Source organism: Drosophila hydei, unplaced genomic scaffold (genome assembly GCF_003285905.1).
Source record: "Drosophila hydei strain 15085-1641.00,03,60 unplaced genomic scaffold, DhydRS2 tig00000358-arrow-arrow-pilon, whole genome shotgun sequence".
NCBI classification, from domain to species: domain Eukaryota; kingdom Metazoa; phylum Arthropoda; class Insecta; order Diptera; family Drosophilidae; genus Drosophila; species Drosophila hydei.
Window position 1 is genome coordinate 545,600 of NW_022045716.1, and position 25,642 is coordinate 571,241.

Genomic DNA, 25,642 nt, shown 5'->3' on the forward strand with positions numbered 1-25,642 from the left:
TGAGTCAATCAGCCGCTCCCTGGAAACCTTGAGTCCAACTTCTACTTCCTCCACAAACAAAGCAGAAGATGTGATCAGTCATGAACGGACACGCAAGCACACAGGCATACATTGCACCGCAGACCTTGAATTTTTCAAGGGGGCTGCAGAGTGAAATTTGTACGTGTGTATGTGGAAGCTATTCTGTTACCTGGAGTTTATGAAGGAAGCTTTTTCCAAGCTTTTATTAACTGAAATGAAACGAACAACCCCAAAATACTGTTCCAACAATACAAGTAAAAGGATGTATGTATGTTTGTGTGTATACGTGCATACAAATGTCTAAAGTTTAAAGCTGGCTGAGCTTTAAGCTTTTTACTATCCTTAATAGTTAGACACATTATATGTATGTGTATGTGAGTGTGTGTATGCTAAGGCAAAATGTGCAGCTCTTGCTTACGTTTGTTTCGCATTGTTTCTAGCTCAACAAATGCTGATCTACCGACTATAATATACCCTTGAAAATAGTTACCATAATTGAATTTGCTTTCAATGTTTGCTTGCCAGCTGTACGAAGTTATTTTTGCATGCCCGACCAAGAAATACCCTGGTTGTATTTTTAAAATTGTGCTATAAGAAGTTACTATCAAATACCCTGTAGGATCGTATGATACAAAACCCTTATGTAACAAAAGTCAACATTGGAACATATATATAAAACAAAAAACCAAACTCTATATACTCTTTACTATATAAATGTATATAGAGTGTCCCACATTTTGAATAATGAACATTATGGAATTATTATTAATATAATATTTTATGAATACTAAAACAGATTTATTTTCACAATATATGATATATATATATATATATATATATATATATATGTATAATGTATGTATGTATACATATAGCAAGTCGGAATGGGAATGGGAATCGGGCCAAATGGAACTGAAGTGGCGCAGAGCTGCTTAGGAGTACATCATAACTGGGCCTGTTAACATAGGCCTATTGGAATAACACTCGAAAACGCGAATACATATAGACATATACACATGTATATAGTACACGATGGTGATATATATATATATATAGATATAATATGAACATTAACAATTGTGCAGATCGGCCTGGCATATAGCGTGTAAAATACTCGATCGCGGAATAATACTCGTAAACAAGAAGATACATATACATATACATATATAATATATATAGACATTAACAATTGGATAACAGAGAAACACAAAAAAAAAAAATGATGGAGCACAAAATATTGCATTAGGAAATTAAGATTTTTGTTTTTGTTTCACTTGTATAGATCGACTTAGAATATGGGTATATAGTTGTCGATCTTGGCGCGATGTTTCTGGGCAACGCACTCGGCGATCCAGACGATATTGCGGCACTCCTGCTCCTTGAGCTTCAGATACGCATAAAAGACACCGAAATGGAACTGTTGCAAGAATGCAAACACATTCAGCTTCACCTCGTGCTCGAAGAACTTATCCTCGAGCGTCTTGTCACCAGGATTATTGCCGGAGCCATCGAACAGAGCTGCATACTCCGCATAATACTCGGCGACAGTTTTCACCTGCTCGTAGTCGTCGGCACGAGCCAAGGCGGCGAGGCCATCGGGGTACATTTTACCACAGTTGGGATAGAGCTTGGCACGATCGTCCTTCGAGAGTTCCGTACCAAAGGAATTGATCGTAATGATAATGGCACGACGATCAGCTTCAAACTGGAAGATCATAGACAGACATATATAGAAAGAGATAGAGCGAGCGACTCCGATCAGACTTACAGCTAGGATCTCGCACATGACATCGGCTGTGGAGCCGCCCATGTTCTTGCAGAAGTTATAAAATGCCTCCAGATATGCCTTGTACAGGGTATTACGTATGATCTCAATGTTCATCTCATCCAGATCCTGTTCCGAAATGCAATCAACGAAGAACGGCGCCAATGGTGTATCAACCAGAACTGCATTGTAGAGCTCGGCGGGCGTCGAGGCAACATGAATCGCCTCCATCTGCTCGAAGCTGCCCAATGGGTGACATTTGGGTATTAGCTCCGAGATGGGACGCTGATGCAGTGTGCCCGTAATCAACAATATGATGTTGTCAATCATATAGCCATACGTGATGAAGTCCAGGAAGTTGGACAGCGGCTCCACGGCATGATTGCGCATATGCTGGAACTCAATTACCAGCTTTTCGCGCAGCTTGTCATCGATCACCGACACCGATAGCGGCGATGGCTCATTGGCCAAGAAGCTGCCATAGTCCGTGCCCTGCAGATGCAGCTTCAGATCTGCAACAAAGGAGAGGTATCCAAGACATAAGCTATGCTAGTGTACAAGGTATATGAGAGTCTGAATACTACAATTCATCTGCCTAACTATAACAGAGACCGAAAAATTTGCTATCTAAATATGGATAGAGCAAGTTTGATGCTTAAAGTTTGAATATTTCTCGAGATGTGAGGAACAAATCAATGCTCAAAATAGATTTTAAGCGATCTTAAGGAAATCGGATCTTAAGGAAAGGAGGGATTAAAATAGCTGGTAACTAGATCAACGTCTACAATTTGTCATCAAAATGTTCAAACTGTAACCAGAAAACATATATATATTTATGTATTTAAGTGATATATAAGTTGAAGAATTCAGTCAGCAACTGCGTATAAAACAGTTGCTCATAGCGACTATGCCCCACGTCTTCCTCTCTCTCTGCTCAATTAGTCAACAGGTAGGAGAAGCGCGTGACTCTCAAACTGTAAGCTAAAACGCAGCGATTGTCAAAATGTGACTAGAAAATGAAAGAAATATTATATATACATATGTTATATATGATCGATATTTCGGATTTTCGGATCGAAACATACTCACATTTCAAAATTGTGCACAAACTATTTCACATAGCTAATATGCTGCTGAGCATGATTAATATACAGGGTATTATGACAACAAATCACAAGGCAAGCTTGCACACACACACACACGAACGCACATTCATATGTATGCATGTGTGTGACTGATAGCTCGTCATGTGACTGGGGCGGGCGTATTGGAAATGGAGGCCGTTAAATGGAAGTTGCTGCACTCACCTTCCAGCGTCTCGCATTGGACCAGATTGAGATAGTCGGCCTGCTTGAGTATTCCACATTTGAAGCCGCGACAGAGGCCCTCCAGATAGCCATTGTCCACGTTGAACATGAATCCCGAGCTGTCCATACTGCACAAAAAATGGGGATGGAAGAACGAGCGAGAGCGACAGAGAGAGTGAAGATTGGAAATTCGCTGGAATACGCTAGGCTTGGCTGGATGGATGCGCTCCGTTTACTGTTAGGTTCTTTAGGGGCTGGCAAGTGTTTGTGAAAACTGTTGCAAACGCTTCTTTAAACCAACACGTAGCAGCGTACGACGAAAATTCAACCTTTATTTTTCTCTATCGATCGACAAGTCATATGATTGCAGCAGACTGTTCTTCTTCTTGTTCGTTTTTTTCATTAGACAACTGCGAAAAAGCACTAAAAATGCCATATGTCAAATGACTCGCCGGAGCTGCCAACTGTCTTGCTATAGTATGGGCAACGCTAGCAAATAGTTGGCAACGCGCAGGCGTAATCGTCAGCCCTGGTCGCAATGTCGTCTCTTTAGCCAAAATGCGTTATGCGAAGCATTGCAAGGCGGCGTTAAATTTGAGTGTTGAAAAATAATTATTTTAATTTTGTTTTATTATTTAATTTAAAAACGAAAATTGATTGTTGTGTATAAAGTATCGCTTATATATTTTTCAGGTTTTTACCATCTTATTTTATTCATTCAATTAGAAATATGTTTGCGTGTCGTTTGGTGGAATTTCAAAATCTCGCCGTACATTTAAACATTAACACTCTATGGGCACACTGAAGTGGTAGTAAATTTAATGTTTTATGTACCTTACTATTAGTTAGACAACAGTTAGAGATAAAATATAAATTGCTTATGTATATAAAAAATAGTTTGTGAATTTAAAATTTTGTATTTATAATTGTTCATTCATTTTGAAAACTAAAATTTTTTAATTGCATTCAATGTAGTTATTTGTAGACTTAGAAGTTTTGGTCACACTGAAAGTTTCTAAAGTTTGAATAAAGCGCGCGTGGATTTGCTTTTTCAAACCGCAATATTTATTCAGACAACATTTAGTAACATAATTAGTAATAGTTGATATTTATGCACAGTATTTATATTCCTTTAATGTCTCTTTTTTATAAGTTTCCTCTGGTGCATTGCGGCGACCTCGTCATAGCTTACGTAGTAGAGGGCAAACCACATGAAAATCAACATGTCGAGAAACATGAGACCAGCGAAGAGGAAGAACTCGTTGGCCTGCGAGTCAAAGAACTTGAGTTCGGCGATGATCACGACGATGACATTGCCAAAGGCGACTGTCAGGAGCCAGCAGGCTTGCAGCAGGGACTTGAGACTCGGAGGCGCCTGCGAGTAGGAGAACTCGAGACCTGTGACAGAGAACATGACCTCGCCCAAGGTCATGACCACATACTGTGGAATCAGCCAGAGCATGCTCATCGAATTGGGTTCAGTTAGCTCGAACATGCGCGAGGTATGAACCTCATTTTCGGCTGGGCCTATGACCAGGGCGTAGACACCGCCAGGTCGCAGCAGCTGCTGGTGGATCTGCTGTTGACCTATCAGCACCTGGTACTCGATGGTGTTCAGTTCGTGAAGGTCGTAGCTGCGTGCTTGCAGCTCCAGTGCCGTATTCCCGCTGCGCACCTCTTGCCAAATGATTCGCTTGCCGGCTGGCACATTGGCCAAGGTGCGGACCAGGGCTTTCGACTTGTTCGACTTCTGCAGGTCGTCCACGTACCAGAGCTTAGATACCATATGCTCGGAGCGCAGGAACAGGGTATGCGCCGTTGCCTCCAAGAGCAGCTGCGTGCCACCCTCCACATCAGGACAGCCTGCAATGCAAGGGGATTACTCCTGGAGTCCCCTCGGGGTCTCGCCTCCTACTCCCCCCCCACTCACTCGCACTCACCTTTCGTTAAGCTGTCTATGGTGTAGGAGAGCGTGAAGCTTCCGTTGCTGGTGGCCAGGCTGCCGCTCGAGTAGAAGTCGATGCCATACAGCGTTAGATTGCCCTGCTCGTCTGCCAGATTGCTACGCACCCTGTAATCGCAGCCGGGTATGCCGCTCAGAATGCGCAACTGCGTGCTGCCAGCAACTGGGAGAATCGGGTACGTGCGCTGGAATGATCGAGCTGCCTACAGTGTGGGCTACAGCAAGTCTAGAGAAGCGACTGCACAGCCAAGCCTACTCAGTCGATCTGCTTGGCCGCTAAGACTTGGCGATGCCTCGAAGTCGCTTCAACTTAGTCTCTAACCTAGTCGATTGTGACTAAGCCCTAAACTTACCTGTCGCCCGAGCCAAAGGAAACCCCGTTTATTCAGGCATCTCACTCTTACCCAGACCACCTCTTGATCTCCAAAGAAGAGTGCCTGCATGAGCTAGTCATGCCCGGAGCAACACAGAGTCAGCCTCCAATGGGAGGCTTGCCCTCTGGCAAGAGACCCAAGCTTACCTTAAGATCAAGATACTTTGGGACTTTCAATCATGTGGAGCTTAAAGGTATCTGGACACATTAAGTGGCCTTTCAGAGTGCGCAAGCTACGCCAGGCGATGGCTCGCAAGAGGGGTGCAGATAGGTAGAGGGAAGAGGCTGAGGAGATGAGTGAGGAGTGAAGGTAAACGGAATGGAGTAGAGGCAGAGGTGAAGGCTAGCAAAAGATAAGAAGCGAGACAGATCAAGCCAAAGAGACGCACAGACAGCTATGATTACATCATTTGTATTTATTTAATTAGATTAGTTTAATTTAAAACGTAGGTCTTGTCATATTCAACAAACGCTCGACGACCCCTCAACCGTCGAGCTTTACACTTACATTGTAGAAGGACACAAAGTACAAATATATATTCATATGGGAGTTATCGTAGAATGGGAATTGGGATGGGGCTGGGTTAGGGGTAGCGCTTTATATAATACACAACAAGGAAAACGTGGCGGGCTCTACTCATCAATGGTCTGGCACTTGTTGTCGATGCCCAAGTCGAGGGCTGGCACATCGTGACTCTGGCCACTGGTCAACGGCTCAGCCTCCTCGATCTTGTTGGGATCATTGGGCTTATAGTTGTAGGCCATGAACATGAAGATCAGCATGTCGACGAACATGAGACCGGCGAAGAGGAAGAACTCGCTGGCCTGCGACTCGAAGAGCGCTGCCTCCGCGATGATCACGACGATGACGTTGCCGAAGGCCACGGTCAGAAGCCAACAGGCCTGCAGCACAGACTTCATGCTGGGCGGTGCCTGGGCATAAGAGAACTCCAGCCCAGTCACAGAGAACATGACCTCGCCCAAGGTCATGACCACATATTGTGGTATCAGCCAGAGGATGTTCATGGAGTTGGGCTCCGTCACCTCGATTAGCTTGTAGCCGTAGTCGCTATTGACTTCATCGATGAGCAGCGTGTACACGCCGCCTGTGTGAATACGGAACTGGCCCACCAGCTGATTGTCAATGGAGACGGTGTAGTCGCCGGAGGCGACTCGCACCAGACTCGTCTCGTTCGCATTGTATGCGTACTGCTCCTTGCTGCTCTTCCACACGATGCGCCGCTGTTGCTGCACGTTGCCGAGCGTGCGGACCAGCGGGTAGCTGTCCGAGGGTTTGTTCACAAAGTCCTTCAGCCAGAACGAGTCGGCCCCGGGTACCGTCGCATTGCGCCTATTGAGGAAGAGCGACCAGGCTGCGTTATCCGTCAGCTCCTGCGCGCCACCCTTGTATTCGGGGCACGCGGGATCTGCTGAGCTGATTTTATATTGTAGGTTGAAGGTGCCGGGCACATAGATGTGCTTCTCCACATACATGCTGTATTTCTCCAGCTCGATTGATGGCAGTGATTCAAGGTTCGTTGAGAAAGTGTAAGCACAGTTCTCCGGATTGAAGATGCGCAGCTGCACATTCTGGCTGTAGGGTAAGTCGGGATAGGTTTTCTACACGGACAAAAACGGAACAAAATGAACGAGAGCACATACAGAGCGACAGGCAAAGAGACAGAGAGAGACAGAGAGAGAGAAAGAGAGAGAGAGAGAGTTGAGTATAGAGTGAGTAAGGTGGGTGCAACAAGGTGCTAGCCATGGTATAGCCAAAACTTACCTCTAGATTGAGCTCGACAATGCCAGAGATGATAAACGCAATGCCAGCTAGTATTCCGCCCATGGTCAGCTTCTGCAGCGGACGACGTATGCCGATCAGGCTCAAGGCCGGATAGAAGGCAACGTCGTATAGGGGTATGAAGATGAGAATGAGCAGCGGGTTAAGCACTTGCAGCTGATCCGGCTTCACATCCCAGGAGCCCATGTCGCCGTCCATGCGTGTCGCCTGGAAGGTCCAGCGCGATCCCTGCTGATCGAACAGTGCCCAGAAGACGGGCAACGGCAGATAGAGGAAGAGCACACGCATCAGCACCTTCACGTCTTCGATCATCCTGCGGTCGTACTTCTTGTCAGCATAGTCGAGCCAATGCTCGCGGGGATTCGTCTTCTTCTCCTTGCACTTCGTGGTGATCGCTGTCCAAATCGTGCTGCTCACCAAAACCACCATATTGCCAGCTGGCGGCTTAATCTTGTAGAGCGGACGACCCAGCACAAAGATTACCACCGAGATGATCATTAGGATGGCGGGCACTCCGAAGGCCAAAGGATAGCAGTTGATGTCGTCGAAGCAGTGCACGTCCTCTCGCAGTATGGGCGTCACGGTCGTCGAGATGAGCGAGCCCGCATTGATCGAGAAGTAGAAGAGCGAGAAGAACGAGGTGATCTGCTTCAGTTGCTCCGGCACCTTGAACTGATCCCCGCCGAAGGCCGAGACACACGGCTTTATGCCACCCGATCCAAGCGCTATCAGCGCTAAGCCCAATATGGTAAACGTCTCCACGGGCAGGCTCAGGGGTCCAATGGCGCCCAGAGTCAGCAGCACCGATCCACAAATGTAAACCATCGATAAGTACAAAATAGTCTTGAATTTGCCTAGCCACGAGTCCGATATGATAGCGCCGAATATGCACAGGAAGTAGACGAACATTGTGAACACGTGGAAAACCACAGTCGCCGTGTCGTCCGAGTAGCCCAGTTGTCGACTCAAATAGAGCACCAGAACAGCTGTGGATGGAGAGGATAAGAGTGAAGAAGTTTCTAATCAAGGAATCTATTATTCAGGGAGCTTAAGGGGCTCTCGGAAGACTCGGAATTGGCCGGAATTGTGCGGAAGGTGGGGAATAAAGTCAAGTCAAATTTTAGGCGGGTTTCCCTAGCTACTTACTGCGCATGCCATAATAGTTGAAGCGTTCGCAGAACTCGTTGCTGATGATGAAGAAGACGGACTTTGGATAGGGCAGTTTCTGTGAAGTGGCAAGTGGATCGCATTAGACTAGCCCTGGGGCCATTTGTGTGTGCTTACCTTTTGCTGACCCTCCGCATCGGCCACATTGCCATAGTTGCTCTGCTCTGGTTCGATGCCATTCTTCTTGGGTTCTACCGCAGCCAGGGCCCTGCCGTTGCTAGCTGGCTCTTCGCTCGGTTCAGCAGCTGGAGCTGCAGACGCGTCGACTGGAACGGCTTTCGACTCAGCTGCAGCCGATGTCTCCTCGCCTGCCTCCACGGGCTTGATATCTGCAAAGAGGATAGGAGTAAGAAATTCAGTTCAGTCAGACAGACAATTCAGAAGTCAGTAGAAAGTCACCAAGTAGCGGGACTATCTCGGGCGAGCTTGACATTGCGACTGCCAGGAACAAAGTATCTCATGAAATATAGATATCACAGGCAGAGTGTAAATTGCCAAGAATTAGCATTAACAGAAATCCATTTATGGCCAAGGGGGAATCCAAATACGTGTGACAGGCCATACAGATAATGCACTCGCTAGTCTCACCTGTCCGCTTGTCAAACATCGTAAATGGATATGTCTATGAGTGCGATTACCAAGAGTTGAATGAAACCAAATCTGAATGCTAACACGGAAAGTTGCATAGCTGTCAGCTATGTGTCAAGTGAAACGGTGACCGGGTTGGGGAAGTCGACGAGACGAATCCAAGAAGTTCATTTTCTCTCTGACAGTAGCTTGGCTAAAGTTGCATAGCCGTCAGCTGGAGCTGAAGACACGAGAGTCATAGGAGTCGCTGTCAGCTGCAAGACGTAGGTGGACAGTCAAGCAGTTGAAGTGCAATCTGACTGTGTGGAGAATAACACAAACAACTGGAGTTTCATAGCTGCTAGCCAAGGGTCATGATAAATAATGAATAAGAAGGCGACGACATCTCGTTGAGTTTCATAGCTGCCAGCTGTGCATCAAGTGGAGTGAACGGGCGACAGTAATGGCGGCGAGTCCAGGCAATGGCCATCCCAGTCAGCAAGCAGTGCAAGTGAGTTTCAGCTGGGAGTCAAACTGCTTGCTGGCCCATTCAATAAAGCAGAAGGCGATTAGTCGACCATTCACGAATCGCATGCACTCGATAAGCATTTATGTGAGATCTTTATGGTGGATATTCCGGCTATAAAATTCGCGAAATTTCAGGAATTTGCTTATGTCAGATGTACGCACGCCTTGTACGCTACGTGGCTGGCTCCTAATTTCGATTTTCGTAGGCGTCCCTCGTTTCGTATCGCTTATCAAAGTCAGGTATCGCTGGGCGGCGAGGCTATTTGAAGTTTCGATTTGATTCGAGTCGAGGCAATGTAAATTACCAAAACTAATTTACGCGAATTGTTCAATGTCGACTGGTGTTCATTCAATACCAGAACTATCGATAAGTATCGTTCGTCGACAGCTCTGATTAGATGGCCTTTTCATTGAGTCATTTATTCATTCATTAATTGAGTCATTCATTCATTACTTCGATGGAAGACATAAGGGATATAAATGCTTGATCAGTTCTGATCACTTTTGATCAGTGCCAATGAGTTGCGTCCATCTAGCCTCGCTTGCTCGTCTGTCCTTCTCTTAGCTTGCTTTGTTTGTCTATTCAACCATCTGTCTATCTGTTCCTTCCTCTCTCTCTCTCTCTCTCTCTCTTAGTCATCTTATCTATGGCTTACGTCTTCGGTTTCGACTGGCTAATGATTCTTTCATTTGTTAATTATGAGTATCTTGTAGTCGAGCATGCCCATAGTAGCACTCTCGAGATCTTCAGCTTACTTGGGTTTCCTGATTGCTGAGCGCAAGAGTTTTGGGTATACACACATACATATTTATATATGTACGTATGCCCAGTAGCGTCTCTCTCTCTGCCTCTGTATATATGTATATTTAGTTATATATATTTGGTTCTTTATCTCAAGTTGTTTTTGCTCTTAATGGCGCTCGTTCAGTTGGGACCAACTCTCGGCTGTCGCGCTCCATTTGAGTTAGACGACAAATTGTAGAGCCCATAAAACCGAAATTGGAAGCTGCTCCAGTTGCAATTTCCATTTCAGTCTATGCTAAGCGGAATACTAGAAGTCAGTTCCTAGGCCACACGTGTACTAATTGATTACGCTTAAGCCTCGCACTCAGTGGGAACAGTGGGAACAGTGGGAACAGTGGGAATGGAGGCATCAAAAAGATGCTATCAAAGTTTAGACTTATCTTATTTGATGTGCATCTGGCTTTTCGCTCATCGGAAGCCGAAGAGAAAGCTTTGGTAGACGAACAGCTGTTCGCATGACCAATTGACCAATTACAATAGCTCAATAAACGGGTATCCATCTAAAACAGAGCTACGTCTGAATGGATAATGCAGAGATAGATGCGCGTTAGCTGAGTGTGCACTGTACGCTTTAATTCATTCATTCATTCATGCAGCGAGTGCCCACTGTACTTGCTCCTTGCAATTAGGCTTAGTCATGGAGCGCTTCTTGGTATTGCGATAAGGGCAGGTGGGTGTACGTGTACGAGTACCAGGTAATACGCTTCAGATGGACAGGTGTAACAGTTCAACGCTGAGTGATTAGCACTCGATAAAGTCGCGAGTCGCGAGTTGTAAATTGAGGGAAACAGCTCCATATAGATTCGATTTGGCTTATCACCTTTACCTTTACAGCTGCCCTCGAGCTATCGGCTATCAGCTATCGAATCGTGTGTGCTTTGTGCACAGCGCCAAACTGATTTACAAGCGATTAAGCCCACCTCTCACTGATAAGCCTTTGTTCAATGTGGCCCACATTTATGGGCCCTACGACAGCCCATGGCCAGGGCGAGACTGCCAGAGACGATATCATTTCGTTCCTGTACTTTCCCACGAGTCCGACTCACATGTTGCTCTCTGCTTCTTCTTGTCCTTGTTCTCGCTGCTTTCATTTGTCGCCTCCTCTTCTATCTCTCGTTGCCTTCTCCTGTTTTTCGTCTGCTTCTTCTGTTTTGTTTCGTTTTCTCTTCTTTGTATGTCTTCTTTTCTGCTTAATCTTCTTCTATTACCTTCTTCTCTTATTCTTCTTCTTCTTCGTTAGTTATCTTCGCCTCTTCTTCTTCTATACCCTTCTACATATCTTAGTTCTCTCTTACTTGGCGTCTCTTCTTCATTTGTTTTTCCTTTCCTCTTGTTATCTTCTCTTCTCTAAACTTTGATTCTTTTTCTTTCACTCTCCCCTCTTATCCCCTCCCCATCACCCCTCACCTTGCGAGCTATTCGTATCTCATAGATATTCGGAAAACATGCCGCCCTGATTGACTTGTTACTGGGTTTCCCAAGACTTGGCTTATTAACAATGTTGGCAACATTCACTCAATTGCGTTAACCAATTGGTGCCAAAAACCGCAGTTAGCTATCGACAGGTAGTTTAAAACAATTGCCTCTGACTGCGACTCCAACAGCACCCGCTCGCCCCAGCTGCAGAGTCCGTCAACTTGGATAGCAGCCAATTAGTCATGCGGCTAATTAAATCTTGTCGAAGTCTGACTAAAGCGAGCTGCACATCTCATGCTTTATATGAAACGTTTTCTTTACATTACTCATAGTAGGAAATAGAAAAGCGCCTTAGCTGTAGCTCTAGCCTTAGCTTTGCAGTGAGCGAAATGGCATCAAATTCCGAATGCGAATGCAAGTTGAGTGCAGCTTCAATCATGCTTGATTGATTGATGTTGATACTACAAAGCATATTTAAAATATAGAACGAATGTTTGAAATTTCCAATTTAGATGAAAGCCCTTGATTGATCATGATTGAAGCTGGCAAGCTCCGACAATCATGCTTGATTCACATATTCGCAGGGCAGTTGATACAAGTCTCGTACTCATGTACACTGCGAAAAAGTAAATGAAAGCGCATCAATTATGACTGATTGACTGATTGACTGATTGACGAGGTATATATATGCCAACAAGCTTTAGTTAGTTTAGTTAAATCTAGTTTAGAGCAGCGTCAGTCTTGACTGAAGATTGAAGAAGCCGTAGCAAGTAAGTTGCAAGCATCAATCACCATTGATTGATGTATATTTATATGCATATTTACATACTCTTACAAGAGTACTGTGAAGCCGCGCTGTGACGAACGAACAATAAACAGTTTATTGGCTCGATAAGATTGGCTCAACTAGGATTTGGCACACGCGCCTTTATCAAGAATTCTTGGAAGAATTGAAGAGCCGAAGAACTAATGCATAATCGCCTATTATGGGAGATAAGCTTATCTATGTTCGTATCTGGACATGTGTAGAGATTATTTATTGAAGTAATACTTAAAGTCGTAAGTTGACAACAAATCGAATAGGAACAGAGCTCGCAGTTATATATATATAGATCGTATACAAGCCAAAAAGTTAGGCAATAAATTGTTAAATTGTAGTTTGCCCAACAAGAGTGTATATTGGCTTTGAGCAAATGCGCGTGGAGGCGTGGCCATGCCCATAAGGCATATATATTCTGAATCAGGATCAAAAGACGAGTCCATCAAACCATGGATACTGCTATAGCTTGAAAAGAAAAACTCTTCGAATTGGTGAATATCGATAAATATCGATAGATCCCAGTGTATCGACTTGTTTCTTGAAGATCTTTTAAGTCAGCGACATCGAACTGGAAGTGCTTCTGCTAGTGTGTGTTTCAGATATAATTAGCTCGGATACTATGGATACTTTCCCATAATACTACCCAATTAGTGGTGTTCTGGGCACATTGCGAGGTCGCACTTAAGCTCTGTCTGAACTTGTACCTCAAATGGTATCTCAGCTGGGTATCCTCTAGCCGCGCATGCCCGACAATAGCACCATTTGGTAACCCTTTGATAGAACACTCTTTAGATTTATGCTAGAGTCTAATTCTATATGTGATAAGCACCCAAAATCGTTTCTGGAGTGCCTAATGAATTTAGTTTTAGTCTGTAGTTAGGGAAACCCTCTAGTGATTTATAGTGGAGACGTCTTATCTGTATATATCTGTGTGTATAATAGAAAAATATAAATAAAGTACCATTTTCAATATCCGTCATCTCGCTGTAGGGTTGTTATCACTTTACATCCGTTATGCGGCACTTGAAACCAAAAAGAGAGAAGAGAAATCAGAAACGATTTCATAAAAATACAGGAAAAAAAGCGAGAACACTTAAAATCTGAAATACATAATTCCGAAACGAGCTTTCAATATTTTTTATATTTTATTATTTTAATTCACACGTTAAGTTCAGAGACACAAAAAAAGTAATAAAAATACAAAATAAAAAAAAAAAAATTTAAACAGAATTCAAAATGTAAACAAAAAGTCAATGAATTTGCTTGTGCTCCACGATTCAGAAATATATTCGCAACAGGTAAAACTCACGTCATTAACATTTAACAACAACAAAAAAAACGACAACAGTAAAAACGTAGTTAAACAGTGAGAACGCGCAGTGGAAACAAAATACGATGGAAACGCGTACATTCAATGCGCGTCTTAGTCCACCAACGGCATTCGACTGACTGACTGATGTCCGATGCGCGTAAGTCAACTAAAGAAGCCGTCGGCGTCACTGCCGGCAGCGGCAGCGGCAGCGGCATCGACATTGCCATTGGCGTTGGCGTCAGCGTCGCCAAACCAATTCGAGTTCGACTCTGACTTAGAGCAGCGACGGCGACAGCGACAGCGACTGAGACTGCAAGTACGAGTGCGACCGCGACAGCGACTGCGCCTATGTTACCGAAGATGAAGTCGAAAGCATCGGCAATTCGATTTCAACTTCGGTTGGGAGTGATGACGGCGACTTCGACCCCGACCACTTCGTCCTGCCTTGGAGCACACCAATAGTGGCGACTGCGACTGCATGCGTCGACTTTGAGTTCGATTTCGACTTCGAGTGGCGGCAAACCGACTGCGACTATTCGTTTGTCCTGCGAAGCAAAAACGAAGGCGAAGCCGAAGTAATGGGCAATCAATTGGATTTCGACGCCAACTGCGACGGCGCACTTGCCCAGGCGCAAAGCACAGGCGTCGCAGTCTTCGTCGCTGCAGTAAACCGTTAGCTAGTCGCTTATCGGCTTATCAGCTTATCGACTTATTGGCTTATCGGCGTAGGTGAAGTATTTACGAGCAGAATGAAAGCGCGCGCGCGCGTGTCCTTCGCCTAAATCTGTTACTGATTCAAGCGATCTGCATGGAGTATAGGTATTTATATATAGAGAGTGTATATAGCTGTATCTGAATGTTCGTACAGCCAGAGAGCCTTATCTGACAAACATTAATTAAGCATTTTGCTTCTTTTGTTTATTTCTGTCAATTCATTTCTTATCTGCGCGTCGTCTGGTTAGGTAACATGTCGAGAGTTTAGGCGTATCTATAAGATACTTTTCCGTTACCACCTGGCTGCATACCTGCTTTCTACCTGGCTACATATATCTGAGTAGTTTCTGTATAGTTATTGGCCTAGTCAGCGCTTTGCTATGCAAAACTCGTCCACAGACTGCAATGAAATTATATTAGCCGCTTTTCTCCAGTCATAGACCCTCCATTTGAGGCATAGAAACTAACAACTTCCACAAGTTTAGATTGAGGAACGAGAAGTTTTGGAGTTGGGCCTACAATGCCAATTTTAATTGTATGCAGCTCAATAAGAATTATCGATAAATTGAATTGTATCTTGGAGTGGGAGAGAGTATTCTGTAGGCGGCTAAGTTGCCAGTTGGCTTTCTAAAGATTTGGGGAAATATTCATATCTATTTAGTTGCGCTTTTCTTAGTCTGTTTTGTTATCGGTTTGATTAATCGCTTAACCGATTACTAAAAGCCATAATCTCATATCACGCGTAATACTCGACTCTATAAGTATAATCGTTTTTCTATATTCGTAGCTTTACGATACGCATCCAAAGCTGTTCCCAAGCAAAAGCCCTAATCTATAGATATAGCTGACTTGGCGCAATTCGGAGCCACATTGTTTTATATGCTTAATCGTTCCGCCGATAAGCGATAAGCGATAAACGATAAGCGATAGATTAGGCTTTATAGCTGATGGCTGATGTCTGATAATTGATAACTGATAAGTGATATGGGGATAACTGTGCCAGGTACATATTTACGATTAACCATATAATAAGTCATACATATACCGATATATATATGTATCGTAAACATTACTGTGTAGGACGGAATTATTGGTTGTTATTAGTTAGACGATTTATGAACTTCAGGAACACATATATCTATATATACATATGAACATATATATAGTCGCATTATGAATGGATTGAGTAACAAGTTTTTATGATGTTATAAGCAAACTTTATAGCCTCGAATACCCGATAATATATATATGCATAACAGTGCGTATAAGTAGAGGCGTTAAGCAATGTCTCGACTATAACCGAATGGAGCTTACATCATGCTCGGTCTAAATATCGATTTATATAGAAGTATCAATTTAGCAATAGCGAGTATACAAATCTTTCTTTGTTCGAAGTGGAAACAAAGCTAATCTCTGATTAGACCTATATATAAACTTATATATATAGATGATATATTATGAATAATATCCCAATTATAGTTGCTAACTTTATAGGCCCTCCACTTGAAGAGCTGCGCAGTCAGCTGACAAGCTAAACAACTTTGGCTGATTAGATCGAAAGCGAAATGTTTTTTTAGATTAGCTTAAAGGTAAACAGGTCCAAGAGCCATAAATAATACACAAATGGGAATTTCCCTAAGTTTCACTTTAACCCGATTAGGGAGTAAAGGGTAATTTCAATAGAGTTCATTTACCCGAATTAAGCGAATTTCCTCAAATTTCCCTGCCAGCACTAAGGATTTCTGAGACAGCGAGAGAGAGGATTTTGCTCTCAGGCAACTTGTACTCTCCTGCCAAGTGTTTCAAATGTATATGTAGTGTTTATGTTTTTAATGTTTCGAAAGTTGGAAGAGAATTTGAATTTTAGTTCGCCGTTGAGCGAAAGCTCTGATTTTTACAATGATTCGGATAGCGAAGTGAGTAAGTGGACTAATTTTATTTTCTCAATCTCACTCTATGTCACTCTCTTACTCGTTCGCTCTCTTTAGCTGCATTGCGAATTTACGGCGGCGTCGAGGGTATCTCCGGTATTCTCAGCGCTCGCAGTCGATACTATGAAACGGAGTTCGACACAAATGATTCGGATAACACAGAGAGTAGGAAGACGTCAGAGACAAAGGTAAGAGCTGACAAATATATATATGTATATGCTATATATTTATGATTATTAATATGCTGTGTTCATGTTCAACGTTGACATAACATACATACATACGTACATACTATGTCCATAAGAGCATCCAAAAGTCTTTGTAGCTGAGTTATTTCTTGTATCGCATTTTCGTCATTTTCTGCATACTTGCTATCTGCCCTACAGCTACGGCAGAAGTAAGGAAAAAGCACAGATTAGTACACATTTGCTTATGTAGTGTGCATTCATATTTAACAGTTATAAGCATTGAACTTGAGAGGAATAAAGAAGTCGACGCCAATGCGCTAACGGCGACTGCACTGCTTGACGGCGACGTCAAGCTGCGCCTCGCTGCACTAAGCAGCCAGCCAAACTAACCAAAGAGCGGGAGAGTGAGCGCGAACGCGAGAGTAAAGCTTGGTCTTAGTTAATTGGCGCTGCGACGTAGCTGTCGTGCCTATTACCCCCGCCCAACCGCTTTGCATGCTGTTTATTTTCAATTCTCATTTGACGCTTATTCTGGCTGTATTTTTTTCTTGTTTTTTTTTTTTTTTGGGTTACGGTGTCTACCGAATTATCGCATAAAAGCGCAGCTTACATTTGATTTGCGCTTTATTTAAGTGTATTCGCCCTCACAGTGACTTCGCCGTCTGCGTTGGTGTCTTTTTTGTGTCTCTGTCTTTCATTTAGCTTTTTCGTTTTTTATTTTGTGCGCAAACGTGACTGCGCTTCGCCCGTTGCCAGCACCTGCTAAAAAATATTGCAAGTTCGCGCGTGCGTTTTTCGGCAGTTGATTAAATTCCAAGCCGTAAATTGAACTTGAGCTGAGCCTTTTGTTCGTTTTATGTGTGTGCGTTTTATTGTGTGTACTGTTTACTGCCGCAACAACAAATAATGAAAGCGGCGGACGTTGAAGCGGCAGAGGCAGCTGCCAATGGCAAATCAAAGGAGTTGGCAATTAGTGAGAGGCAGCAAGAGGGAGAGAAAGAGCATGAGGTGAGCTTAATGTACCGTTGCGTTAAACGATTTACTGGACAATTATGGCGCTCGATTGCACAAACATACATATGTATGTATCTGTAAGTAAAAATACCTGCCTAATTGCCAAGCAGACACACATGCACACACAAACATATGAGCACATTTATGGTCAGCGAGCCCTAAACTTGAAATGAAAAGAAATCAGTCAAAGACGACAGCATCAACAGCTGCGTCGACTGCGACTGCGACATCTGCGTTTGCGTCTGCGCAGAGTTCAACTCATTGTCACTTTCAGCTGTCATTTGAGAAAGTACATACATACTCACACATACATGCAATGCAGGCACATACACGCACACACACTCAGACCTATATATGTACTTACAAATGTGAACATACACATGTTAGTTAGCAGAGATTGTGCGCAACTTTTGGCTATAGGCGTGCAGAGACACACTGACACACACATGTATGCATGTCTATATGTATGTATGTATGTATGCGCATTTAAGTTGCAGCGCAGGCAAAGTTGTCGTACAGCTATGCCCTGTTACAGTTAGTGCAGCTTAACACACATAGCTGAAGTAAGAACAGTTATCTATAAGTATTTTATATATGTATGTATGTATGAATGTGTGTATAAATAGCCAATATGATTATATTCTCTTTCCCTTTCGTTAATTGTGCAGCTATCTCTTTGATAAGACGTCGCTGATATGTACATTAAGAGCATAATCAAGAAATATATTTGTTGATAGTAACATAAAATCGTTTTGCTATATGATATTGAAACTAGTGAACCAGTTCATAAAACAGTTTAATATAACAGATGCAGTAACAGAATATGACAGAATTATGAATATAATGTAAAATAATATAACAAAGTATATAGAAGAGTTTCATATAATATTGAAATGAACAGTTAAATATATTTGATGAACATAGAACAGAACAGAAAAATATTTGAGAATAATATAACAGAAGAGTATAACAAAAGGAATATAGAAGACTTCGAAGCTATACCCAATGATACAGAAGAATTTTGCAGAATAATATAATAGTAGAATGTTATAAGCGAGTATAACAGTCGCGTATAACAACAGAATATAGAAGACGACTCTAGTGTTAGTGTTCATATAATCTGTATAATCTACGTTACGTTATTTAAGCCCAACTCTGACACGTGATCTCTGTCTCTCTCTCTTTGTTTCTCTCTTCTGTTGATGTTGGTCAAGAATATCATTTTATTAGAGGATCTCTCGCATTGACCCAATTCTCTATTAAAAACTGACCTTGGATGCTCATATATATATTCATATAGCTTATTTAGAGTGTGGCAATCATCCTTTTATTGTTCGCAAATTGATTAAATGAATCACGCGAAAGCGAAATCGAAATAGAATCAAAACAATATATATATAAATGTATGTATTTAGTTATGAACATGTGGTCCACCCGTCTTCCGATGCCGTCGACCTACTTTTTTTCCCAACTGCTGTGAACGACCCAACGAGTTGAACAACCCATTCAACTCTATAGGTATCTAAACAAACTGGATTGCTATATATATATATATATATATATATATATATATATAGCGCGAGAGGGAAAGATATATATAATTATTGATGCGCCTGGACGGGCCTGCAATTAGTTGCTTTCGATCCCACAATTAAAACCAGAAAACAGCTGGCATACATATTATAAATTGTATATTGCATTGCATTTTGCCTGGTATAATTAGCGACTAATCTGAAAAGTGCCGTGAGAATGTGACGTCACATAATCGACAATCGCACGTTTCGAACGTTTCTTATAAACGCCCCGACAGCGAGAGACTACCTTCAGCCATCCCCATAGACTGGACGATCACTGCGATAAAGACCTATGCAATGCTGGTATTGTACTGCTTGCATATCAATGATGTTCAGTCGCGCTGATTGATCGATTGATCAACATCGTCGCCTCGCCTGGCTGACTAGTCTAAGATACAATGAGATGGCTTCAATATATCAGTACCTATTGTGAACCATATGATTTATTGAATGATCGAGAGTCGTTTTGATTGCCGATTGATTGACAGACTGATGAGCGACAATAAGTATATGCACCTATAGATATTACCACGGGGTAACATTTAAACTACACAGAAGCTTTTTTATTTGTTGAAACAAATAGGTTGAAAGGAAAGGAACACTCAGTTATTGCACTTTACACTTGTTTCTTCTGGAGACAAGCAGCCAGAGGAGAGCGTTAGGAAGGGATAGAGAGAGAGGAAGGAAGAGAGAGAGAGAGAGAGAGAGAGAGAGATTGAGCAAAGGGCTGTATTATCTGTAGATCAACAGTGCGCAATAGAGCTGCGAAATTCCGAGAAGCTCTTACAACATGCTTGGCTGATATTTCGATGTTGATTCATACAAATGTATATACATATATTTACAACTGAACACTTATCTCTACACAAGTATATTTATGCATTTTCCAATGTCAATTATAGAATTCTCTATGTTTGCGTGTCTGTGAAGCAGCAATAGTGAGAACTATAGATCTATAGATCTATAGATCTATAGATACAGCAGTTGAGAGCATTACATAATCAAAACAAAATACCCTGTCAAACGGTGTCCAACCCACGCTATATACTAGTTTTATCTCTGAATACTGCGAACTCCCTGAGAATACCCTGTAAAATGCAGTCGGAACTTTGGAGCAGATCTTTCAGTAATTGACGACAAATCGATGTGGTTCACAGTAGAACCCTGTCGAACCCGTGATCTGTAGACAGCTTTATCAATGGTTCGCTGTACTTGACTTTGGCTTTAACTGTTTATTTTAATGCTTTTAGCTATTGCGAGAGCAGAATTTGAAATTCGATTCACGTTTCGTCCCACTACTCAAAGCAGGTGGCTCAAACCCGTTTGCCGGTTCACCTTGACTAATAGCAAATGCAGATAGAAACCAAAACAAAACACAAAACGAATCGAAAGCGAAATCAAATACACAAAAGTCCGAGAGGCAGCGATGGAAAGAGGTTGAGAGAGAGAGGGAGAAGAGACACATTTATATTAGCGCAATAGGTCAGTCTTACTATCATGCGAATACATAATTACCTGTTTATCTATATATGTTTACGGGAACCTATTGCTCGACTAGGCGACACCCTGTATTCTGTGCTTTGCCTTGCTTACCTCTTTCTCTTGACTCAAGCACCAACCTGCCTGGAAAGACTTATCCACTAGATTTATGTCTTAGATCCAAATCGACATTAGAATACCCTGTATTAAGTACTTTGCACAAGAATTCACAAATCGTTACTTCTTAAGGAGCTCTCTTCCGGGACAGGTCTTTCCCTCTCTATCTCCCTTCTTCACGCTCTTGAGAGCTCGACTAGGCGATACCCTCTATCTCATGGAATGAAGACAAGTCTTAGGCACCTTAACATAAAAATAAATTCCAATTACTATTCATATATATATATGGGTATATAAATATATGAACATTATCTGACGTAGCACTCATAATGAGACGAGATTACGCTTGAGTGCCCTTAAAATGACAGACTTGGCAGACGTAAACAAGGCCTATCTTTTAGCTAGATACCCACACACGCACACAGACGCACATATATATTTATATACTCATAGATATTTATATATAGACAACTATTTAGTCGGCTATCGCAATTGATGGGAATTTGGCCAGTCAGCGTTTTATGATGCAGCACTTTTCTCATTTGATTTGCCGAGTGTGGAAGATAATGAGACAGGCGATAATGATAGATCCTATAGTTTATAATACAAGTCACTGTCACTGTCTAAGGCCGCCACTTGACTACGTCGGCTAACGTCTCTTCTCATCTTCTAGACTCTGGAATACCCCAAATCGGTGGCCTTCATCATTAGCAATGAGTTCTGCGAGCGCTTCAACTATTACGGCATGCGTGGTAAGTGGAACTTCCCGATGGTTGGATGTCCTCTCTATACCTTCTCTTTCTCTCTCTCTCTCTCTCGCCCTCGCTCAGCTATACTGGTCCTATATCTAACCCATAAGCTGGACTACAACGAGGAGACGGCCACAGTGCTCTTTCACATATTCACGACGCTCGTTTACATCTTTCCGCTCATCGGAGCTCTCATTGCGGATGGCTGGCTGGGCAAGTACAAGACGATATTGTATCTATCGGTCGTTTACAGCATCGGTGCTATGACTGTCGCCTTTGGCGCAATACCTATGCCGGACATGCCGGTCAAGTGAGTATTTGCACTGTTCAGGTACTCCTGGTCGCCCGCTATCAATCAAGATATTAATGAAACGCTTTTTCCAGGATGGTCACCATTGTGGGTCTTGTGCTGATTGCTGTGGGCACTGGCGGCATCAAGCCCTGCGTCTCGGCCTTCGGCGGGGATCAGTTTCAGCTGCCAGAGCAGGCCATTGAGCTGGCCAAGTTCTTCTCGCTGTTCTACTTTGCGATCAATGCGGGCTCCATGATCTCGACGACGCTAACTCCGGTTCTGCGTGCAGATGTTCAATGTTTCGGGGACGAGGACTGCTACTCGTTGGCGTTTGGCGTGCCTGCTGTCCTGATGCTCGTTTCGATGGTTATCTTTGTGGCCGGCAGATCGCTCTACAAGGTGCAGCCGCCATCGGGCAACATGATCTTCGGCGTCTCCCAGTGCATAACGAACGCGTACAAGGGCTGGCGGCAGAACCGTAAGGAGAAGCCCATGGAACACTTTCTCGACTATGCCACGCCCGTTGTGGGGCAGCAGATGGTGTACGAGACGAAGTGCTTGGCCAAGATCTTGCTGCTCTACGTGCCCTTTCCTGTCTTCTGGGCTCTCTCAGATCAGCAGGGCTCGCGCTGGACCTTCCAGGCCACCCATATGGATGGATCGGTGCTTGGCTATCAAGTCAAGCCGGATCAAATGCAGGTGATCAATCCTCTGCTCATTCTCGCCTTCATTCCACTATTCGACTACGCCATCTACCCTTTGCTTGCACGCATCGGCATCAGGCGTCCGCTGCAGAAGCTCAGCATTGGTCTGCTGCTCGCCGCCCTCGGCTTCTATGTGTCGGCGGGCGTGGAGCTGAAACTCGAGCAACTGCAACCGGAGGCTGAGCCCTCGGCCCCCGACATGGTTCATCTGCGGCTCTACAATGGGATGCCGTGTCGCTACGATTTCATAAGTGACCACGATGCAGTTGCCGACTCCATCGATTCGCTGTCCATGTGGTCCAATTTGGAGCTCCGTGTGCCGCGGGCCAAAGAGTTCGCCTTCCAGGCCAAGTCGTCGAAAAAGCAATGTCCGACTATTGAAGGACGTCTACACCTACAGCCGGGCAAGTCCGTCAGCTATTTCCTATCCAAGGCGGGTCTCCAGGAGTTTCCCGACGGCTTGAGCACTGTGCAGCGCTTCAATCGGCCTCCTCTGCTGCGCACTTTGGTCAACACGCCTCCGGACGAGGGACCCATTCTGCTGAGAGCTCCCGTCTCGGGCAGCGGCAGCGTCCAGCTGGACATCAAGAATCTCTCAGCGCTGCATGAAGTTTCGCTCGGCTACGGAGAGCTCGACATCAATGGCAAACGAGCTGCAAGCTTCGATGCGAAGAACGGAGGACTCTACAGCCTCCTGGTTCAGGGCAATGCACGCGACGGATATGTAAGTGAACGCACGTGGAACTAGTTCATTTTCGACGGATCAGTTCAATGAGTAGTTGAGCAACTGAATCTTTTTCATTTCTAACTAAGGATCTCCGATTATCATCTACCTTCTTGCTCTCTGCTCTCTGATCTCTGATCTTTACCCTCCACTTGTAGCATGCTGTAATTGTTTCTGGTATCTCATCTGTAGGAATACAACATGTTGGAGGTGGTGCCACCGACAACGCTCTCGATACTCTGGCAGCTGCCGCAGATTGTGATTATGACAGCCGCTGAGATAATGTTCTCGGTGACGGGTCTGGAGTTCTCTTTTACCCAGGCACCGACCAGCATGAAATCGGTGCTGCAGGCCTGTTGGCTGCTCTCCGTGGCCATTGGCAACATGATCGTGGTGATCATAGCTGAGGTCAAGTTCGTTAGCACCCAATCGGCGGAGTTTGCGCTCTTCGCCAGCATCATGCTGGTCAATCTGTTGATCTTCCTCTTTCTCGCGCGCAACTACAAATACACGGATCTGGCGAGTACTGAGGCAGCGAACAAGGAATCTCAGGAAAAGCAGGGCGCAGACCCACAGACAATAAGACGAGAGGATGCTGGGCAGGGCAGCTATCGGAATTATGCGTACGATCTGTGATCGGATCGACTATGCTAGTTATATATGTGCATAGATGTCTATGTAACTATATGGCTGCGATCTATAATCTATCGAGTGTCTATATCTGTATATATGTGGATCTATATAGTTGTGTCTATATGTGCCTATGTATCTATGCATATATATATATTTATAGATATATATCTATGTGAACTACTAGCCATGATCGAGCCGTATATATAGCTCTATATTTATATTTATATATATAAATATATATATATATGTAGATCTATAAGTTCATATAGCTTTATGCATTTCTATACATACATCTATGTAGCTCTATATACATATATATCCATATATATCTGTTATCGTTGATCATCGAATAATCCTTTTAGTATTTTTTTTACAAGTTTTTTACATATTTATTTTTATGTTTTTTATTTGTTTTTGTAATTTATTTAACAAATTTTAGGTCAATTCTTTGTAATGCAAATTTTATGCTTGTTCATGAGCTGCAAGGCGTGTCTATTGGCTTCATGCGGTATCCGTCCGTCCGTCCGTTATCCGACTATCCGGCAAGACCAAACCTAGCTCTTCGGGGCGTGGCAAATCTTGCGGGTCAAGACTACACTGAGTGCTGAGGCCCGTGAACGAGTAGCAAGCAGTCGGGCATGCTCGACTGCAATGTTCTTATTTTGTTTGTTTACCTTTTATTCATATATTTTTATTGCTTATTTTTTATCAAATACATGTATAAAAATCGTTTAAATATTTGGTTTTTTTTATTATTGTTGATACAATTTATTTGAATTATGCTTTTACTTGTTTAAATTTAACTTGAATGATTATAACGTCTTTATTATATATAAATTTAAATATATATTTATATATTTAAATATATATATGTATATCTTTTTTTCCTTTTTTTTATTATTTTATTATTATTTTATTTTATTTTATTATTGCTTATATAATTTATAAACATTGTTATTTTATCATATAATTTATTCTGCTTTATTTTGCTTTTATTAATATTGCAAGTATTTTTTAAATTTGTTATTAATATTTAGTCTTTTTTATTGAGATGTTTTTTTATTTGTTTTTTAAGCAATTATTTATTATTATTTTAGGATTATATTTTCTTTTATTTTATTTTTTATTTTTTGACTTCATTTACATATTTTTTTAATTTCTTTTTCTATTCATCTTATTTTTATAATTTTTTATTTTTTACGGCTTATATTTTGTACTCTATTTCAAACATTTTGAACTTTAAACATATTTTCGCTTCAGCACAACCAGGGCTGCGCGTGAGTCGTGCTGCAACGTTGCCACCTGGTTGCAATTGGCAGCTGCGCGTGCTGTGTTTAGTGTGCAATGCGCGTTCGATCATTGGCCTCGGCGAAAATCAAAATTGAGACTAAAAGCGATGCAAATTGAAATGGAAATTGAAATTATATGAGGAATATGAACTTTTAGCAAGAAGCTATTAGCAAATTGAACTGGTCTTGACAGCTCGCGGCGTTGCCCAACTTCGCGTGCTGTCTTGAGTGTGTGCCACAGCAAGTGGCATCTCCATTGCGGACCAAAGCGCAGCAATTGCTTTTCGCACTCGCAGACGACGTCAAAGCAGCAACGCAACTGGATTCAATCAAATTTATTGAGTGAAATTGAAATTTGCATAGAGAAAAGTGCCTGGGTCAAGGATTTC

At 42.9% G+C, this 25,642-nt stretch overlaps 4 protein-coding genes across 7 annotated transcripts; 1 reads left to right on the forward strand and 3 right to left on the reverse strand.

Annotated features, from left to right (window-relative positions):
• Positions 1-1,228: 1,228 nt before the first annotated feature.
• Positions 1,229-3,522, reverse strand: LOC111605431 (V-type proton ATPase subunit d 1). Its single transcript, XM_023323944.2, has 3 exons — positions 3,094-3,522; positions 1,790-2,298; positions 1,229-1,726 (listed from the first exon to the last, which is right to left on the reverse strand). The coding sequence occupies exons 1-3, from the start codon at positions 3,218-3,220 to the stop codon at positions 1,310-1,312; spliced, it is 1,053 nt and encodes a 350-aa protein (XP_023179712.1). The 5' UTR covers positions 3,221-3,522; the 3' UTR covers positions 1,229-1,309.
• A 703-nt stretch (positions 3,523-4,225) lies between these two features.
• Positions 4,226-5,265, reverse strand: LOC111605282 (peptide transporter family 1-like). The gene is made up of 2 exons (XM_023323730.2): positions 5,034-5,265; positions 4,226-4,956 (listed from the first exon to the last, which is right to left on the reverse strand). Exon 2 carries the CDS (start codon positions 4,877-4,879, stop codon positions 4,226-4,228), a length of 654 nt encoding a protein of 217 aa, XP_023179498.1. The 5' UTR covers positions 4,880-4,956; positions 5,034-5,265.
• A 581-nt stretch (positions 5,266-5,846) lies between these two features.
• Positions 5,847-13,997, reverse strand: LOC111605383 (peptide transporter family 1-like). Of its 2 annotated transcripts, XM_030224109.1 has the most exons (6): positions 13,843-13,997; positions 13,495-13,555; positions 8,515-8,726; positions 8,377-8,455; positions 7,213-8,216; positions 5,848-7,049 (listed from the first exon to the last, which is right to left on the reverse strand). In XM_030224109.1, the coding sequence occupies exons 2-6, from the start codon at positions 13,511-13,513 to the stop codon at positions 6,063-6,065; spliced, it is 2,301 nt and encodes a 766-aa protein (XP_030079969.1). In that variant the 5' UTR covers positions 13,514-13,555; positions 13,843-13,997; the 3' UTR covers positions 5,848-6,062. The 2 variants fall into 2 exon arrangements, with proteins under 2 accessions (XP_023179644.2, XP_030079969.1); XM_023323876.2 differs by lacking the exons at positions 13,495-13,555; positions 13,843-13,997 and adding an exon at positions 8,797-8,887 and having other exon boundaries at positions 5,847-7,049.
• A 2,376-nt stretch (positions 13,998-16,373) lies between these two features.
• On the forward strand, positions 16,374-24,052 carry LOC111605364 (peptide transporter family 1). Of its 3 annotated transcripts, XM_023323847.2 has the most exons (6): positions 16,374-16,479; positions 16,548-16,678; positions 21,536-21,614; positions 21,693-21,921; positions 21,996-23,331; positions 23,524-24,052. In XM_023323847.2, the coding sequence occupies exons 1-6, from the start codon at positions 16,383-16,385 to the stop codon at positions 23,965-23,967; spliced, it is 2,316 nt and encodes a 771-aa protein (XP_023179615.2). In that variant the 5' UTR covers positions 16,374-16,382; the 3' UTR covers positions 23,968-24,052. The 3 variants fall into 3 exon arrangements, with proteins under 3 accessions (XP_023179615.2, XP_023179623.2, XP_023179631.2); XM_023323855.2 differs by lacking the exons at positions 16,374-16,479; positions 16,548-16,678 and adding an exon at positions 17,290-17,686; XM_023323863.2 differs by lacking the exons at positions 16,374-16,479; positions 16,548-16,678 and adding an exon at positions 17,694-17,769.
• The last annotated feature ends 1,590 nt before the right edge of the window (positions 24,053-25,642 follow it).

Bases quoted from the DNA above. Each gene is read 5' to 3' on its own strand.
- LOC111605431 (XM_023323944.2), bottom strand. From the start codon at position 3,220: ATGGACAGCTCGGGATTCATGTTCAACGTGGACAATGGCTATCTGGAG. The intron at 2,299-3,093 runs GTGAGTGCAGCA...CCTTTGTTGCAG, and splicing joins CCAATGCGAGACGCTGGAAG to ATCTGAAGCTGCATCTGCAG. The intron at 1,727-1,789 runs GTAAGTCTGATC...ATGATCTTCCAG, and splicing joins TCATGTGCGAGATCCTAGCT to TTTGAAGCTGATCGTCGTGC.
- LOC111605282 (XM_023323730.2), bottom strand. From the start codon at position 4,879: ATGGTATCTAAGCTCTGGTACGTGGACGACCTGCAGAAGTCGAACAAG.
- LOC111605383 (XM_023323876.2), bottom strand. From the start codon at position 8,830: ATGTCAAGCTCGCCCGAGATAGTCCCGCTACTTG. The intron at 8,456-8,514 runs GTAAGCACACAC...GCCACTTCACAG, and splicing joins ATGCGGAGGGTCAGCAAAAG to AAACTGCCCTATCCAAAGTC. The intron at 7,050-7,212 runs GTAAGTTTTGGC...TTGTCCGTGTAG, and splicing joins TTGTCGAGCTCAATCTAGAG to AAAACCTATCCCGACTTACC.
- LOC111605364 (XM_023323847.2), top strand. From the start codon at position 16,383: ATGTTTTTAATGTTTCGAAAGTTGGAAGAGAATTTGAATTTTAGTTCG. The intron at 16,679-21,535 runs GTAAGAGCTGAC...CTCATCTTCTAG, and splicing joins GGAAGACGTCAGAGACAAAG to ACTCTGGAATACCCCAAATC. The intron at 21,922-21,995 runs GTGAGTATTTGC...CGCTTTTTCCAG, and splicing joins ATGCCGGACATGCCGGTCAA to GATGGTCACCATTGTGGGTC.